Source organism: Natator depressus, chromosome 24, assembly GCF_965152275.1.
Source record: "Natator depressus isolate rNatDep1 chromosome 24, rNatDep2.hap1, whole genome shotgun sequence".
Lineage (NCBI taxonomy): Eukaryota > Metazoa > Chordata > Testudines > Cheloniidae > Natator > Natator depressus.
Window position 1 is genome coordinate 17,974,718 of NC_134257.1, and position 15,800 is coordinate 17,990,517.

At 58.0% G+C, this 15,800-nt stretch overlaps 1 protein-coding gene across 1 annotated transcript in view; it reads right to left on the reverse strand.

Moving 5' to 3' along the window:
- Window positions 1-15,800, reverse strand: part of LOC141977549 (sialic acid-binding Ig-like lectin 11) — a 49,259-nt gene that overhangs the window by 20,958 nt on the left and 12,501 nt on the right. Inside the window, exons 5-7 of the mRNA XM_074939068.1 lie at window positions 11,113-11,166; window positions 7,462-7,792; window positions 6,329-6,432 (exon numbers count right to left, since the gene is read on the reverse strand). Coding sequence (XP_074795169.1) covers window positions 6,329-6,432; window positions 7,462-7,792; window positions 11,113-11,166 — 489 coding nt within the window. The remainder of the gene's footprint in view (window positions 1-6,328; window positions 6,433-7,461; window positions 7,793-11,112; window positions 11,167-15,800) is intronic.

A 15,800-nucleotide genomic window follows, 5' to 3' on the forward strand; every position in this document is an offset into this window, starting at 1 on the left:
GAAGGGCCAACATGATAACGGATGCGCTGTCCCGGAGAGGGGGCCCCGAACTTCCCCAGGTCACTGGTCACAGTGACCCCGCTCAGTTCAGTCTCGAAGGGGGGAGAGATGTGAGGATGGGACGCAGCAGGGAGGGGGGAGTGTTGACCTGGGAATGTGCCCGGGGGATGGGAGACCTGAGAGCCTGTCACCTGAGCCAGGAGGGGGAGGGGGGAGGAAACACCTCTGCCCAGGAATGTGAACAGAGGTGTTACCTCCCCCTCCCCCTCCTGGCTCAGGTGACAGGCTCTCAGGTCTCCTATCCCCAGGGCACATTCCCAGGTCAACACTCCCCCCTCCCTGCTGCGTCACATCCTCACAATGGGATACTGGACTAGATGGACCTTTGCTCTGACCCAGTCTGGCCGTTCTTATGGAGAAGTGTGGGCTGGGTGGAATTACCATTAAGTGGATACATAACTGGTTAAACAACGGCAAACAAGGAGTAACTGTTAATGGAAAGATATTGGATTGTAGGGAAGTCTCAACTGAAGTCCCACAGGAGATCTGTTCTGCGTCCCGCGTTGTTTAACATCTTTATGAATGACCTGGATGTAGGACTAGGGAGCAGACTGATCACATCTGCAGATGACACAAAGCTGGGGGGAGTTGCCAACTGGATAAATTGCAGGACTGGGCTGTAGACGACCCAATGAAATTCATGAAGGACAAATGGAAGGTGCTCCACGTAGGGAAGAAAACCCAACTGCACAAATACAGGATGGGGAAGAACTGGCCGGGCAGCAGCACTGCTGAGAAGGAGCTGGGAGTTGGGGCTGATCACAAGCTGGACAGGAGTCAGCAATGCGATGCTGCTGCAAAGAAAATCAAATGCAATTTCCGGTTGCATTACCAGAGGCAGAGCATGTATAGAAAGGATGCAGAGAAACTGGAAAGGATCCGGAGGCGAGGGAGAAAGATGATCAAAGGGATGGAACGCGAACCCGAGGGGCACAGCCTGAAGGAACTGGGCGCGGTTAGTTTGGAAAAGAGATTGGGGGAGGGGGACATGATCGCGGTTTTCAAATACTTGAAAGGCTGCTAGAAAGAAGCTGGAGAAAAGTTGTTCTCTCTCCCCTCAGAGGGCAGGACAAGGGGCAACGGTTCAAACTACAGCAGAATTGATTGAGATTAAATCTCAGGGCAATCTCCCCAGCTCTGAGAGCAGTCCGACAATGGACCAGATGCCCAGGGAGGTCTTGGAAGCTCCTTCACTGGAGGGTTTTGAGAGGAGGCTGGACAGCATCTGTCTGGGATCGGTTCGACCCAATAAATCCTGCATCTTGGCAGGGGTTGGACTAGGTGACCCCTGCGGTCCCTTCTCACCCTGTGGGTCTGTGATTCTAGGATTCACTGAAACATCCAGAGATTTAATGTGAACTTCATGACAACCCCCTGTCCCCAAAATTTGCTAATCAATCCCATGGTTTGCTTTAAAAATCCTGAGACTGGCAAAAAATTGTGAGATTTGCTCTAAGAATCCTGAGACTGGCTTTTAAAATCCACAGATTTGTGCTTTGTCTCCACACATCCTATTGTTTGTGGCCCGTTGGCTTTTCCCCCCTGCCCCACGGGTGCTGGAGTCACCCCCATGTGGTGAGGGGCTCGGTTCTGCAGGGACCCAGTGGAGCCGGATGGCCCAGATGTGAGTAAAGCATCCCTGGAGGGTGGGGGGAGAGTGCAGAGAGCTGACGGCTCCCTGCTCTGCAGCAAGGGCGGGACACTAATGCTGCCCCCCGTGTCCCACAGCTGTCTCCCCCACCCCCCACTCCACCCTGCTCTTCCTGCAGCTGGGACTCTCCTCCCCCGATGAAAATGGTACTGGCCACTCCCTCCTCCCCACTCTTCTGAGAATGGTAGGGGCCACTCCCCCCGCCCGCCAACACACTCTTGTGAGACTAGTAAGGGCTACTCCCTCCTCCCCACTGCTCACATGTTGTCATAAATATAAAGGGAAGGGTAACAACTTTTATGTATGCGGAACATAAAATCCCTCCTGGCCAGAGGTACAGAATCACTTTACATGTAAGGGGTTAAGAAGCACAAATAACCTGGTTGGAATCTGACCAAAAGGACCAATAAGGAAAGAAGGTACTTTCAAATCTGGGGGTGGGGGGAGAAGTTTTGTTTGTGCTCTCTTTGGGTGTTCCCTCTCTGGACAGAGAGAGAGACCTAGCAGGTAAAACATCTCCTGAAAAGATATCTGAAATGACACATCTAAAATTACAGAAATTGTAAGTAAAGGCAAGGAAATGTGTTAGATTATCTTTTGTTTTAGCTTGTGAATTTTCCCTATGCTAAGAAGGAGTTTTATTCCTGTTTTTTGTAACTTTGAAGCTGAGCCTAGCGGGGAATCCTCTGTGTTTTAAATCTTTTTATTACCCTGGAAATATTTTTATTACCCTTCCACCCTGATTTTGCAGGTGTGATTCTTTTACTTTATCTTTAAATAAAGTTCTTCCTTTAAGAACCTGTTTGATTTTCAGTGTCCTAAGGACAAAGGGTCTGGTCGGTACTCTCATTATTCTCAAGCCTCCCCAGGAAAGGGGGTGAAGGGACTTGGGGGAATATTTTGGGGAACAAGGGACTCCAAGTGACCCTTTTTCCTGAATTTTTGTCTCAATCACTTGGTGGTGGCTGCAGTACCGTCCAAGGACAAGGAAGGATTTGTGCCTTGGGGAAGTTTTTAACCTAAGCTGGTAAGAATAAGCTGACGGGGTCTTTCATGCGGGTCCCCACATCTGTACCCCAGAGTTCGGAGTGGGGAGGGAACCCTGACACACGTGAAAATGGTATTGGCCACTCACACCTTCCCCCCCTTCTCACCTGTTAATAGGGTTTGGGCCACTCCCTCCTACCTCTTCCTCACCTATGAGAATGGTATGGGCCACTCACTCCTCTCCCCTCCTCCCCCATGAAAATATTGTGGACTACTGACTCCTCACCCCTCCTTTCCATTTAAAATGGTATGAGCCTCTCTCCTCCTCCCCCTTCCCTTTCTGTGCAAATGGTAAGGGGCAATGGCTCCTCGCACCCCCAAGAAAATGGTACAGGCCACTCCCCCTCTTTCCCTCCCCTACCTAAAAACTCCTCTCAGCTCCTGAAGGGGGAGCTGCCTCCCTCCTGCAGCACCCCTGATTGGCTGCCCTTCTCCAGGAGGCGGGATAAGTGGGCAGGGCAGGAGGAGCATGGACCAGCCCTGAGGGATCCAGCCCCCATCCCCATCCCTGGGGGGCTGCCCTGACCCCGTGCAGTGTCTGGGAGCCCCAAGGGGTCTGTGCCCCACCCAGCTCCATGCGGGGCAATATGGGGAGCACAGCTGGAGGTTGGGAGAGAAGTTTGCACATCTGTGCTCCCCCTGGGGTATCTATAACTGCCTCCTCTGCAATGCCTGGCCTCCCTGCCCCCAAACCCACCCCCATGGGGAAGGGGAAACCCCCAGCAGTTCCATTTCCCACCATCCCTCTGCTGCCCTCAGGTGCTCTCGGGAAGGAGGCGGAGCGATGAGAGCTGGGGAACCCCCGGCTGTACGGGGCCCCCTGAGCCGACGCCTCCAGTGTTGTCCCCAGGGTGGGGGAGCCCTGGGGCAGGACCCTGCTCGGGCTTGAGGGGCAGCGGCAGAGCTGTGGGGCAGGGAGCCCAGGGCTGGGATAAGAAGGGGCTGTGGGTCGGGATTGAGGGGCACCCCAGTCTCCACAGACCATCCAGCTCCCTCCCGCACCCTAGTTCCACTCACCCCTATACCTGCAGAGGGGGGCCCAGGGCCTGGCTCTCCCACCCTGCAGCCCGGGTTCCTCACGCTTTGTGACTTGGAGACTGGGGAAGCGGCATGCATAGGACTGTGAAAGCAGAAGTCGGTGCGGACAGGGATGAAGGGGAGATGCTGTCTCAGAAACCCCATTATCAGCATCCTGCCGACTTCCACTCCCTCTGGATGGAGCTGCCTGCGGCTTCCTTGCAACAGAGGCAGGCTGCATCTTGCTTATGGGGCTGGAAATAGAAGCCAGGAGTCCGGGTCTCTGAGCCCTGCTAATCCCCACTCTCCTCCCAGAGCTGGGACACAACCCAGGAGCCATGACTCCCTGCCTCCACCCCCCACTCTAACCCACTGGACCCTGCTCCCCTCCCAGAGCCAGGGACAGAACCCGGGAGTCGTGGCTCTGAGACCCTCTACACCCCACTCTCCTCCCAGAGCCGTGGATGAAACCCAGCAGTCCTGGCTCCCATCACCCCCCGGCTCTGACCACTAGACCCCACTCCCCACCCAGAGCCGGGGGTAGAACCCAGGAATCCTGGCTCCCTGCCCCCCTGCTTTGACCACTAGACCCCACTCCCCTCCCAGAGCAGGGGGTAGAACCCAGGAGTCCTGACTCCCTGCCCCCCGTCCCAGCCCTATCCCTTTCTGACTGCGTTTTCCAGTCGCACAATAATATTTGAACGCTAGCAGCTCACACCTCTTATCGTATTGAACACGCTGCAGACACTAATCACTCACCCCGAGCTGAGATGTGTCCGCGTCTGGGGTGGGGCGGCTGGGAACAGCCGCACAGCGACACTGTCCAGGGGTTGCTCACCTGGAGCTGAGATGCGTCTGCGTCTGGGGTGGGGCGGCTGGGAACAGCGCACTGGAACCGCAGATGCCCAGTTAGGACGGCTAGCGAATCCCAACTCCAATGGGAAGAGCCGGGTGCGTGCAGAGACCTGCCTGACAGGGAGCGGGTGCGAGTGTCCAGGCGAGGGCTGGGGCGAGATGTGAGATTTCAAGACAGGAAGGGGAAGTCAGTGTGTGAATCTGGCCCTCGCACATCTTGCATAAGCCGGTTCCAGTGGCTCGAGATCTCGGGGCCATCGACAGAAGAGGGAGATTGTCACAGATACAGGCCAGCTCCTCCTGGCAGCTGGCTTCCGGCCCCACCATGGGGGGATTGGCTCAGGGTGGGAGGAATGGGGCATGGGGCCTTTCCCCTCTCGGGAGCGCTGGATGTGATCTGCTGCAGGGTGGGGCACTGGCTGGCTCTGGGGGGTGGGAATGGGACCCGGGGTCCTTCCCCTCTAGGGTCTCTCAGCAGGGGAGACGCCAGCAGATCGGAGCCGGTCCATTGAGCGCAGATGTTTGTTTTCTGTCTCTCCGGTCCTCAAACGCCTGTTTGAGGTCACTGAGTCTGGGGATTCCCTTGGGATGGGACCCGGGTCATCGGCTGGATCAGGAGAGGCAGCTGGATTCCACGGCCCGCCACAGACTCCGTCCTTCGACTTAAGAAGTGAAATGCAGCTGAATCTGGCCTGGGTCATGGGGGCTGTTGTGACGAAGTGGGACTGTTCTTAATGGTTCCTCCGAATATTGTGGGGGTGCCTCAATTTCCCTTATGCAGTTCTTAAGTATCTAGGTGGTGGGGTAAGGGTGTATGATCACTGCAGAGCCCTAGAGGGCAGGTGTGTGCAGGGGTCTGGACACAGAGAATGGCCGACACCCTGTTTCCTGGCAACTGATGGCCTGGACCCTTCCCCCCTGCAAGGTGAGAGCTAAAGGGTTGGAGAACAAAGGAATCAGGTGACCTCCTGGCCTGGGAAAGGAACAAAGCCCAGAGGAGGGGGGGCTGGAGGGAGTTTCAGTTTGGGGCTGGCTAGGACATGGAGTGAAGGGCAGACGTGGTTGTCTGGCTCACTGCCCTCCAAAATGGACCCAGCTGAGGGGTCCTGTTCTCTGCACCTGCAAGCTCTGTTTTAGACCATGTTCCTGTCGTCTAATAAACCTCTGTTTTACTGGCTGGCTGAGAGTCCCGTCTGACTGCGAAGTTGGGGTGCAGGACCCTCTGGCCCCCCCAGGACCCCGCCTGAGCGGACTCGCTGTGGGAAGCACACGGAGGGGCAGAGGATGCTGAATGCTCCGAGGTCAGACCCAGGAAGGTGGAAGCCGTGTGAGCTGTTTGCCCTGCGGACAGGCTGCTCACCGGAAGGCGACTGCCCCAGAGTCCTGCCTGGCTTCATGGGGAGCAGTTCCAGAGCATCGCCCAGGCACTCCGTGACAGCTGTTTACACAGGGACCTCTCCCCAGCGCTGAGATGTGGCTGCCTCTGGGGTGGGGCTCGGGGGCTGTTTACACAAGGACTCCTTGCCCGGTGTTGAGATACACAAGGGTTTGGGGGAAACCTGTAACTAAAAGAAACACAGCACCCCCTAAGGGGATTGGGACCAGCCCCAACGGCCAGGCCCACGCGAGTCTCCCACCCCAGCCCTGCTCTGCCCCAGGCCAGTGGCACGTCAGCTCTGCCCCCCTGCGTGTGGGCACCGTTGGCTGTGCTGGGAAGCTGGTCGCTGAGCGGATCTTTCACAACAGGAAGTTTCCAGTCGGTGAGTTTGTTCCACCTCCGGCCGGTCGGCCCCAGTTCGGGGCTGAGTGAGAGCCACTGAGAGCAGGTGAGAGGATCCCATTGAACAGTGGGGCGCAGCTGCTTGGACATAGGTCCCCAGCCAGTGGGGGAAGGAGACAGCCCGGGGTCGCTGGGGTGAGCTCCGGGGCAGGAACCCCGGGGTCTGGGCCGGCCCCGAGTTTGGTGTGTTACATTCTGCCTCTGGTTAATCCCCGTTTGGTTTCCGACTCTTTTTAATGAGCTGCCCGGGAGGTCTCCCTCCGTTGCTGTTTAATAGATGCCCCGCCTGGAGGTGGCTGCATCTCAGCGCCAGCCGGGAGAGGGATCCTTATATAAACAGCCCCCACGCCCCACCCCAGAGGCAGTCACATCTCAGCGCTGGGCAAGGGCTCTTTGTGCATTGTATTGAGCTCAGTATTTGACACGTGTGTTTTTCCTGGGTCTTGGGAATTACCAGATTCAGATGCAGGAAAAAAAATGAAATTCTCTGGGAAACCTTGGACCCACCAGGTTGAGATAGAAACCTGACATGGCTGATAACGCTGGGATCATGGTGACTGCGTCTGTCGGTATGGGAGGGCAAGGGTTAATCACCTGTTTATCTATCTCTCTATCTAATAATTCAAATGTCTGTTTTTTTCTGTGTCCTGAAGATATTTTAAAGCCGAGGAGAGGGGTGTGTGTGTGTGGGCGGGGGGGGGGGGGGGGAGGGGAGGGGAGGGTGAGCGGGGAGAGGCAGGAGAGATTGAAACATGTGGGATATTTTTGTGAAACATTCCAAGCTAGTGAATGTTTCCCAGGGATCATTAGTTTTAAGTGGCCCAGATCTCTGTGAAACCTTTCTAAAAACCAAAAAATCCCGTGATTAGTTTTTGGGGCAGGGAACCTTTGCACAAAACTTTTATTTTGAAAAGCACCTGTGACGAAGTGGGGGATTTTGTTAGAGTTTTGCATGAATACTGTGCCTGCCTCAGTTTCCCTGTGTGCTGTGTGCGGACCGAGGTGGTGGGAGAGGGGGATGGTGGTTGCAGAGGGCCAGGTGTGGTGTCACCTGGCAGCCGGGACCCTGGACAATGGCCGGGATATTATGGACGTTAGCAACCAGTGGCCCAGAGGCCGAGCCCATCTTGGGAGCCAGACAGTTCTGGCAAGTGGGAGGACAATGGAGGGAAGAGAGGGGGCCCAGGTGACCTGTTCTATGTCTGCTTCTACCCCTGGGCTCAGCTGAGGTCTCGTTCTCCATTTCCTCAGTCCTGTGAGATTCCAATTCCTTGTCGGCTCTTCGGTGGCTGAGAAACGGCCCGATCTAGACGCCGGACTCGGGCACCATGGATTCCCGGGCCCCCGGCCTGTCCTTCCTTCTCCTTCCATGACAGGGTGTCCTGGGAGAGAGATTCTGGGGTATGTATGTGGTTGGCAGTGTGGATAGATAGATAGATAGATAGATGGGGTGTATGGGGATAGATTGATAGATAGATAGATAGATAGAGGGGGTGAATGGGGATAGATAGATAGATCGACAGATAGAGGGGGTGGATGGGGATGGATAGACAGCTAGATAGATAGATAGATGGGTGTATGGGGATGAATAGACACAGAGGTTGGTGGGTTGGTACATAGTTGGGTAGGTGGATAGATAGACGGGAGGTAGGTGGGTAGATGGGTGGGTGGGTAGGTTGGTGGGTGGGTCAGTAGCTGAGTTACCATCTGTAATAGAGCAGGGTGAGGTAATAGGCCAGGAAGAATCCAGTCGCCACGAAGACGAGTTTGCAGCTGATTTCAATAAATGCCCGAGTGAGGCCACCTGTGGGAGCTGGAACAAGCCGAGAGTCTGGGATAGATCCCTGCAACCCCTGCCCCAAGCCAGCCAGGCCCAGCCCTGGGGTCAGGTCGGAGCCAGCGTCCCCCAGAAGGGAAATTCCCCAGCCCCTGAGCCAGCCAACCCCGCCCTGGGGTCAGATAGGAGCCGGTACCTCCTTGATGGGAAAGGTCCTGTGGCCCAATCCCTGCCCCACACCAAGCCAGCCAATCCCCCGCCGGGGTCAGATCAGAGCCAGCGTCCCCTAGAGGGGAAGGGCTCCCACCTGTTTCTAGTGGGCTCAGCAGGACAGAGTAGATCCCATGGGGGTTGGAGCCGAGGCAGAAGAGAAACTCAGTGGCAGGGAGTCCCACGGGTTAACACTACTAACACCCAGGAGAAGGGAGTCCCATAGATTAAACTGTTAATATCCAGTGGGAGGGAGTCCCACAGGTTCTTCTGCCCTTGATTGTCAATTTTGGCTTGCCCCAAGGTGCTGATCCGGCCCCATCCTTGGCCAGCTGCGATTCACACCAACCCACCTGTTTCTCCACCCTTAGCCTGGGTGCTCACGGCCCTTTTACGCAGCCTCAGCTGCCCCTCTTGGGGCTGCCCCGAAGCAGCTAATTAACTATGGTACGGGGGTGGGGGGCTTGGCTGATTTGCCATTTAAAAGGGCCAGGCACCCTGCGACACCAGCTAGAACTCAGTGGCGAGGAGTCCCACGGATTAACACTGCTACTCTCCAGTGTCAGCGTCCCAGGGCTGAACCCCACTCACACTCGACGAGCAGCTGGAACGTCCCCTGGGCAGAGCTCTCCTCGTTCCGGGCCCAGCACCCGTACAGCCCCCCGGTCTCGGCCGTCACGTCGGGCAGTTCCAGCTGCAGCTGATTCTCCCCCGTGGGGCGGGCGCCCTCGACGGCTCGGCCCCCCCTCACCCAGCCCAGCACAGCGGGGGGGTTGCTGGCGACGGAGCAGAGGAACCGCAGGGAGTCGCCCTCCCGGGCTGTGAGTTGTGAGCCGTTCGCCACCGGGGTGCCGGGATCTGGGAACAGGAATAACACAGAGCCACTCGCACCCTGAGCCAGCCAGGCCCTGCCTGGGGGCTGGATCGGGGCCAGCACCCCCTGGAGGGGAAAGGCCCCATGCCCCAGTTCCCGCCCTCTGGCGATACCTTGGAATAGCTGCGGGTCGCTCCTGTTGGCTCTGGAGTCGGTGATTTGCAGAGTCCTCTCTAGAGCTGAAATACCCACGGCAAGGTATTAGATTGGAGAGCGCCCCCCACTGACCCCCTGCTCCGCTGCCCAGCACCCCCCACTGACCACCTGCCCCCCTGCAGCCCCGCACCCCCCATGGATCCCCCACCCACGCCCTGCACCACAGCCCCCCCTACTGACCACCCCCCCCTGCACCCAGCACCCCCCACTGAGGCCCTCTGTCTCGCCCAGCACCCCCAAATGCCTTACACTGCACGTGCACACGCAGGGCCCGGCTGGCCGACCCAAAGGGATTCTTCGCCCAGCACCGATACTCCCCAGCGTCCCCTCTGCTGAGATTCGGCAGCTCCAGGCACCCGGCCCCTCCCTGGCCGGGGCTCAGGGACTCGTTCCCCTTGGCCCAGCTCAGGGTGGCCTCGGTTCTGCCCCCAGCCTCACAGCCCAGGCTCAGGGAGTCGCCCTCCTGGGTCTCCAGAGACACGACGTCGCCCTCAGCTCCCCAGGCATCTGGCACTGGAATAGACAAGCAGGCGGGTTTGGTCCCCCCAGAGATTCCCCACTGTGACGAAGTGGGACTGTTCTTAATGTTTCCTCTGAATAGTGTGGGGGTGCCTCAGTTTCCCCTACGCAGTTCTTAAGTATCTAGGAGGTGGGATAAGGGTGTATGATCGTTGCAGAGCCCTAGAGGGCAGGTGTGTGCAGGGGTCTGGACACAGAGAATGGCCGACACCCTGTTTCCTGGCACCTGATGGCCTGGGCCCTTCCCCCCTGCAAGGTGAGAGCTAAAGGGTTGGAGAACAAAGGAATCTGGTGACCTCCTGGCCGGGGAAAGGGACAAAGCCCAGAGGAGGAGGGGCTGGAGGGAGTTTCAGTTTGGGGCTGGCTTGGACATGGAGTGAAGGGTAGACGGGGTTCTCTGGCTCACTACCCCCCAAAATGGACCCGGTTGAGGGGGTCCTGTTCTCTGCACCTGCAAGCTCTGTGTTAGACCATGTTCCTGTCGTCTAATAAACCTCTGTTTTACTGGCTGGCTGAGAGTCACGTCTGACTGCGGAGTTGGGGGGCAGGACCCTCTGGCTTCCCCAGGACCCCGCCTGGGGGGACTCGCTGAGGGAAGCGCACGGAGGGGCAGAGGAGGCTGAATGCTCCGAGGTCAGACCCAGGAAGGTGGGAGCCGGGTGAGCTGTGTGTCCTGCAGTCAGGCTGCTCCCAGAGAGGAGATTCCCCCAGAGTCCTGACTGGCTTCGTAGGGAGCAGGTCCAGAGCATCGCCCGGGGACGCAATGACACCCACCAAGGAGCCAAGACGCAGAGTCACCACTGGGGTGGGGCGGGGGGGCTGGTTATGCAGGGACCCCTCGCCCAGCACTGAGACCTGGCCCCTCTGGGGTGGGCGCACAATCTCGGTGCCTTGCCATGGCAGCAGGTCTCCGTCGCAGCGATCGCTCCCTAACCGATCTCCTGCCCGCTGCCCAGCGCCCCCTTAACGCCACCCCGGGATCTAGAGAGAGGGAACCAGGCCTGCTCCCCCCACTACTGCCCCCCACAGCCCCGCGGTTCCTCGGGCTCTCCCCTCCGGGCACGGAGCAGCCTGGCCCGGCTGAACTGGCGCTGGGCCCGGACCGCGGGCAGAGCGTGACTCGGAGGCGCTCGCTGATTCCCGGGGCTCCCAGCGTGGCCTCTCACCAGGGCGTCCGTTCCTGATCAGGATCCCGGTGATGTTGGGGGTGCTGGGCAAGTCTGTAACAAACCAGAGAGGGGGGATCAGGGGGGCTGGATATCACTGGGGGGAGGGTGTGCTAGCGATCACTGAGCTTAGACAGGGACCCTCGTGTGACGAAGTGGGACTGTTCTTAATGTTTCCTCTGAATAGTGTGGGGATGCCTCAGTTTCTCCTACGCAGTTATTAAGTATCTAGGGGGTGGGATAAGGGTGTATGATCATTGCAGAGCCCTAGAGGGCAGATGTGTGCAGGGGTCTGGACACAGACAGTGGCCGACACCCTGTTTCCTGGCCACTGATGGCCTGGGCCCTTCCCCCCTGCAAGGTGAGAGCTAAAGGGTTGGAGAACAAAGGAATCCGGTGACCTCCTGGCCCGGGAAAGGAACAAAGCCCAGGGGAGGAGGGGCTGGAGGGAGTTTTCAGTTTGGGGCTGGCTGGAGACATGGAGTGAAGTGCAGACGGGGTTGTCTGGCTCACTGCCCCCCAAAATGGACCCAGCTGAGGGGTCCTGTTCTCTGCACCTCCAAGCTCTGTTCTAGACCATGTTCCTGTCGTCTAATAAACCTGTTTTACTGGCTGGCTGAGAGTCATGTCTGACTGCGGAGTTGGGGGGCAGGACCCTCTGGCTTCCCCAGGACCCCGCCTGGGCGGACTCGCTGTGGGAAGCGCACGGAGGGGCAGAGGACGCTGAATGCTCCGAGGTCAGACCCAGGAAGGTGGAAGCTGTGTGAGCTGTGTGTCCTGAAGACAGGCTGCTCACAGGAAGGCAACTGCCCCAGAGTCCTGCCTGGCTTCATGGGGAGCAGTTCCAGAGCATCGCCCAGGGACTCCGTGACAACTGGTGGGAGCGGTGGGATGTACTGCACCCTGTGGATGGCACTTTCTGCAGTAAGTGACTGGGGACCAGTAAAACGAAGGGGGACTGACGAGGACCAGGCGTGCTGAAGGCTCAGAGAGGGGCGGTTCCGGGGGCGGTTAACCCCTGGGAGTGTGTGACCAGCGAGAAGGACTGTGCAGTCATGGGGTCCCCCTGGGGACGGCGGTGAGCTGTCTCAGGGGTGGAGGATCCTGCGGCTTGGCCCTGGGAGAGAGAAGGACTTTTGCAGTAACAGGGTCCCCCGGGGGATTGCAGCGAGCGGTCCCAGGGTCGGAGGAGTCTGCAGCTCGACCCTGGCAAAGAGGCGGTGACCTCGAGAAGGGCTGGCCCACGAGGGGTTCTCCCTGGAAACCGTGGGGAGCTGCGAGCACACAGGCCTGTGAGTCCACAACAACTTGGGAAGAGCGGAGTGATGGCCTGTCACCGTCTCCTTAAGAAGGACATTGTAACCCTGTGCAGAAAGAGAGGGTTGCGCATTGGAAAGTTCACCAAAGCACAGTTAATCGTGCAGCTGGAGGAGGATGACCGCTCTCAGGAGCAGATTCCTGACCCCAAATGGGGCTATAGCAGGATCTGGGAGCAGCTGGAGTGGGAGCCAGGTATCGCCAAGACTCCTGTCCCCGACCAGACGAGGGTCTTCACGATCGGGTTCCCCATCTGGGGATCGGAGACGGACAGGATTGGAGCGGAGTCCGAGAGAGCAAGAGGACTGTGAGAGACAGCGAGAGCCCGAGAAAGAGCTGCAGAAGCAGCAGCAGCATGAGTTGGCCGGGGGGGGAGCGGAGAGGCCTAGGGGACCTCCCAGGGGTGAGTGGGGATAGACCCCGGGGGGCCAGTTCCGCAGGGAACCTCGAGACTAAATTGCTGCCCCTGGTTAAGGAGGGGGTGTGTGGATGCCACCTCACTGCCTTTGAGCAGGCTGGAGATTTGAACCAGGGGGACCCTGCGGAAAAGCCCCGGTGTCTAGCTCCCTTGCTGGGTCCCAAGGCCATAGACTCCGTCAGCCAGATGGGTGGGGAGGTGGACAGGCTCCCACTCCTGACCCCAACCTATCTGTCTGTGTGGAGTTTCCTGGGGCCAGGCCCCTCCGACCCCCGGTGGGAGCGGAAGATGATGGTCAATGGGGAGATATTCCTGGGGTGGCGAGATCCTGGGACAGAGAGAACTGTTGTCAGGCCCTGGGTGGTGCAGCCTCAGATGCTGAGGGGCTGGGTGCGCTGGGTGAGGGTCCCAGGGACGAAGCCCCTCGCCCTGCCTATGGCCCAGATCCCTGTGCAGACCCAGGAGGGGTGGGGCTGGCTGGTCGTTGGGGTTCTGCAGGACACCAGCTGCGAGACCCTGTTGTGGGGTGACTGTGTCTCTTTGGGACAGGATCCAGGCCCTGCTCCTGTAATGGCCGAGGGTTTGAATTTGAATCCAGGGAACCAATCGGTGGAGAGGGAAATGGTCAGTGAAAAGGCAGATGACCTGGCTGGCAGCGGGAAGGAGCTGCTAGGCTCAGGCTACCTGCCTGCCTGTAACTAGACCCCTGGGGCTCCCTGCCCCCCTTGCACACGGGAGAGGGGGCTCACGCTGGGTCTGATGCACTGAGGAAAGCAGCGAGCTCGCTGCCTACTCCCACTGGGACAGCAAGGGCAGCGCTGAGCACAGGGGGAGCTGAGACCCCAGCTGACTGGGGGGAGACACAGGCAGGGCAGGGGATCTGTTGGGAGTGGCAAGGTGCTTGGTAAGGAAAGTCTGGATGAGCCTAGGCAGCCTTGTGAGCTGATGGCTGTGTCTAGTCACCAGGGTGGGAAGGCGAGGAGAGTGGAAGATGAGTGTCCCTGGACCTTACCTGTTAGCTGGGTGGAGAATTGGGACAGTGAAGGAAACGTGCCTGTGTCTGTCAGGGGTGTTGACTTGCCTGTGGAGGGAGCTACCCTGATCTCCAAGCAGTTGTCTGTGACCAGCCTTGTGTGCTGGGACAAGGGGAATGAGATCCCAAGCTGGGTGTCTGGGAAAGGAGAAACTGTGTCCGGCTCTTCTTTGCCTGTGGAGCAGACAGAAGGGGCCTTTCAGCCTGTGATGGTTGAGGGTCGTGCAGTTGTCTCAGAGTTGGTTCTGGATTCAGCTAAAGCCCAGGAAGGGAAGGGTCCTAAGTTTGTGTCTGCTCAGGAGAATGGCTCTGTAACTAGGTCGCATCCAGTTAGTGTCTATGTAAAATCCCAGAGAGCAGACAATTCTGGTGCTTGTATTTTGCCTGTTGCTCGCGTGTGGCAAAGGGAAGGAGAATGCTTCTGACCTTTTATCTCGGAAGTCTGTGAGTTTGCCTGAAAGGGGATTGTGGAGGAATCCGCCTGATGGGCCAGAGGTAATTCTGGATGTAAGGGAGACCCAGAAAGAGTCTGTTGTTGCTCAGGAAAGTGTTTCTCTAGAGCTAGCCCTCGGTGAAGAGGGTAAGAGCAGAATTTCTGGGAGGGGTGAATTGTTGCCTAGAAAAGCCCTAGGGAAAGGAATCCTCATGGAGTCTTTGCAAGCAGTTTACTGCAACTGAAGGGTGTGAAAGTGATTTAATCAAGAAAGTTTCAGTTCCTAACAGCCAGAGATTTTCTGTTGTGAATGGATCCACTGACTTTCCTGTCGAAAGATCCCGTGTGGAGAGCTTTGAGAAGGTCTCAGATGGAGTGAAAGCTGTTAAGAAAGTTAAAGAGTCCTATAACCAAGTGGCTGTGTTTGGCCAGCTTGTTGGGGAGACAAGGTTGTGGAGAAAGGAATGTCTCCATGCTAGTTCTGTAAGTGAACAGTTTGTGGCCCAGGTCAAGATGGGGGCTCTTAACCAAGAGAGCCCGAATTGCAGCCCTCCAGACTGGAGCGCTGGGAGAAGACGCAATCCCAGTTTGACCCCCTGGGGTTTTGGGGTGGCCAAAGGGCACGGACCGCATAAACCTTCCCACATGCGGCCTGTGAGTGTTATCGACCACCCCCAACCTAAGGGAGGGCGTGAAACTGGAAGAGCCTGGTGTAACTCCCAGCAAGGAATTGGAGAGATGCAGGGGCATCCATGGGAACGTTGGTGGGTTTGAACTTCCCCAGGTCACCGGCTAAAGTGACCCCGCTCAGTTCGATCTCGAAGAGGGGAGAGATGTGATGAAGTGGGACTGTTCTTAATGTTTCCTCTGAATAGTGTGGAGGTGCCTCAGTTTCCCCTATGCAGTTCTTAAGTATCAAGGGGGTGGGATAAGGGTGTATGATCGTTGCAGAGCCCTAGAGGGCAGGTGTGTGCAGGGGTCTGGACACAGAGAATGGGCAACACCCTGTTTCCTGGCAGCTGATGGCCTGGGCCCTTCCCCCCTGCGAGGTGAGAGCTAAAGGGTTGGAGAACAAAGGAATCAGGTGCCCTCCTGGCCCCGGGAAAGGGACAAAGCCCAGAGGAGGGGGGGCTGGAGGGAGTTTCAGTTTGGGGCTGGCTGAGGACATGGAGTGAAGGGCAGACGGGGTTGTCTGGCTCACTGCCCCCCAAAATGGACCCAGCTGAGGGGTCGTGTTCTCTGCACCTCCAAGCTCTGTGTTAGACCATGTTCCTGTCGTCTAATAAACCTCTGTTTTACTGGCTGGCTGAGAGTCCCGTCTGACTGCGGAGTTGGGGGGCAGGTCCCTCTGGCTTCCCCAGGACCCCGCCTGGGCGGACTCGCTGTGGGAAGCGCCCGGAGGGGCAGAGGAGGCTGAATGCTCCGAGGTCAGACCCAGGAAGGTGGAGCCGGGTGAGCTGTGTGTCCTGCAGACAGGCTGCTCCGAG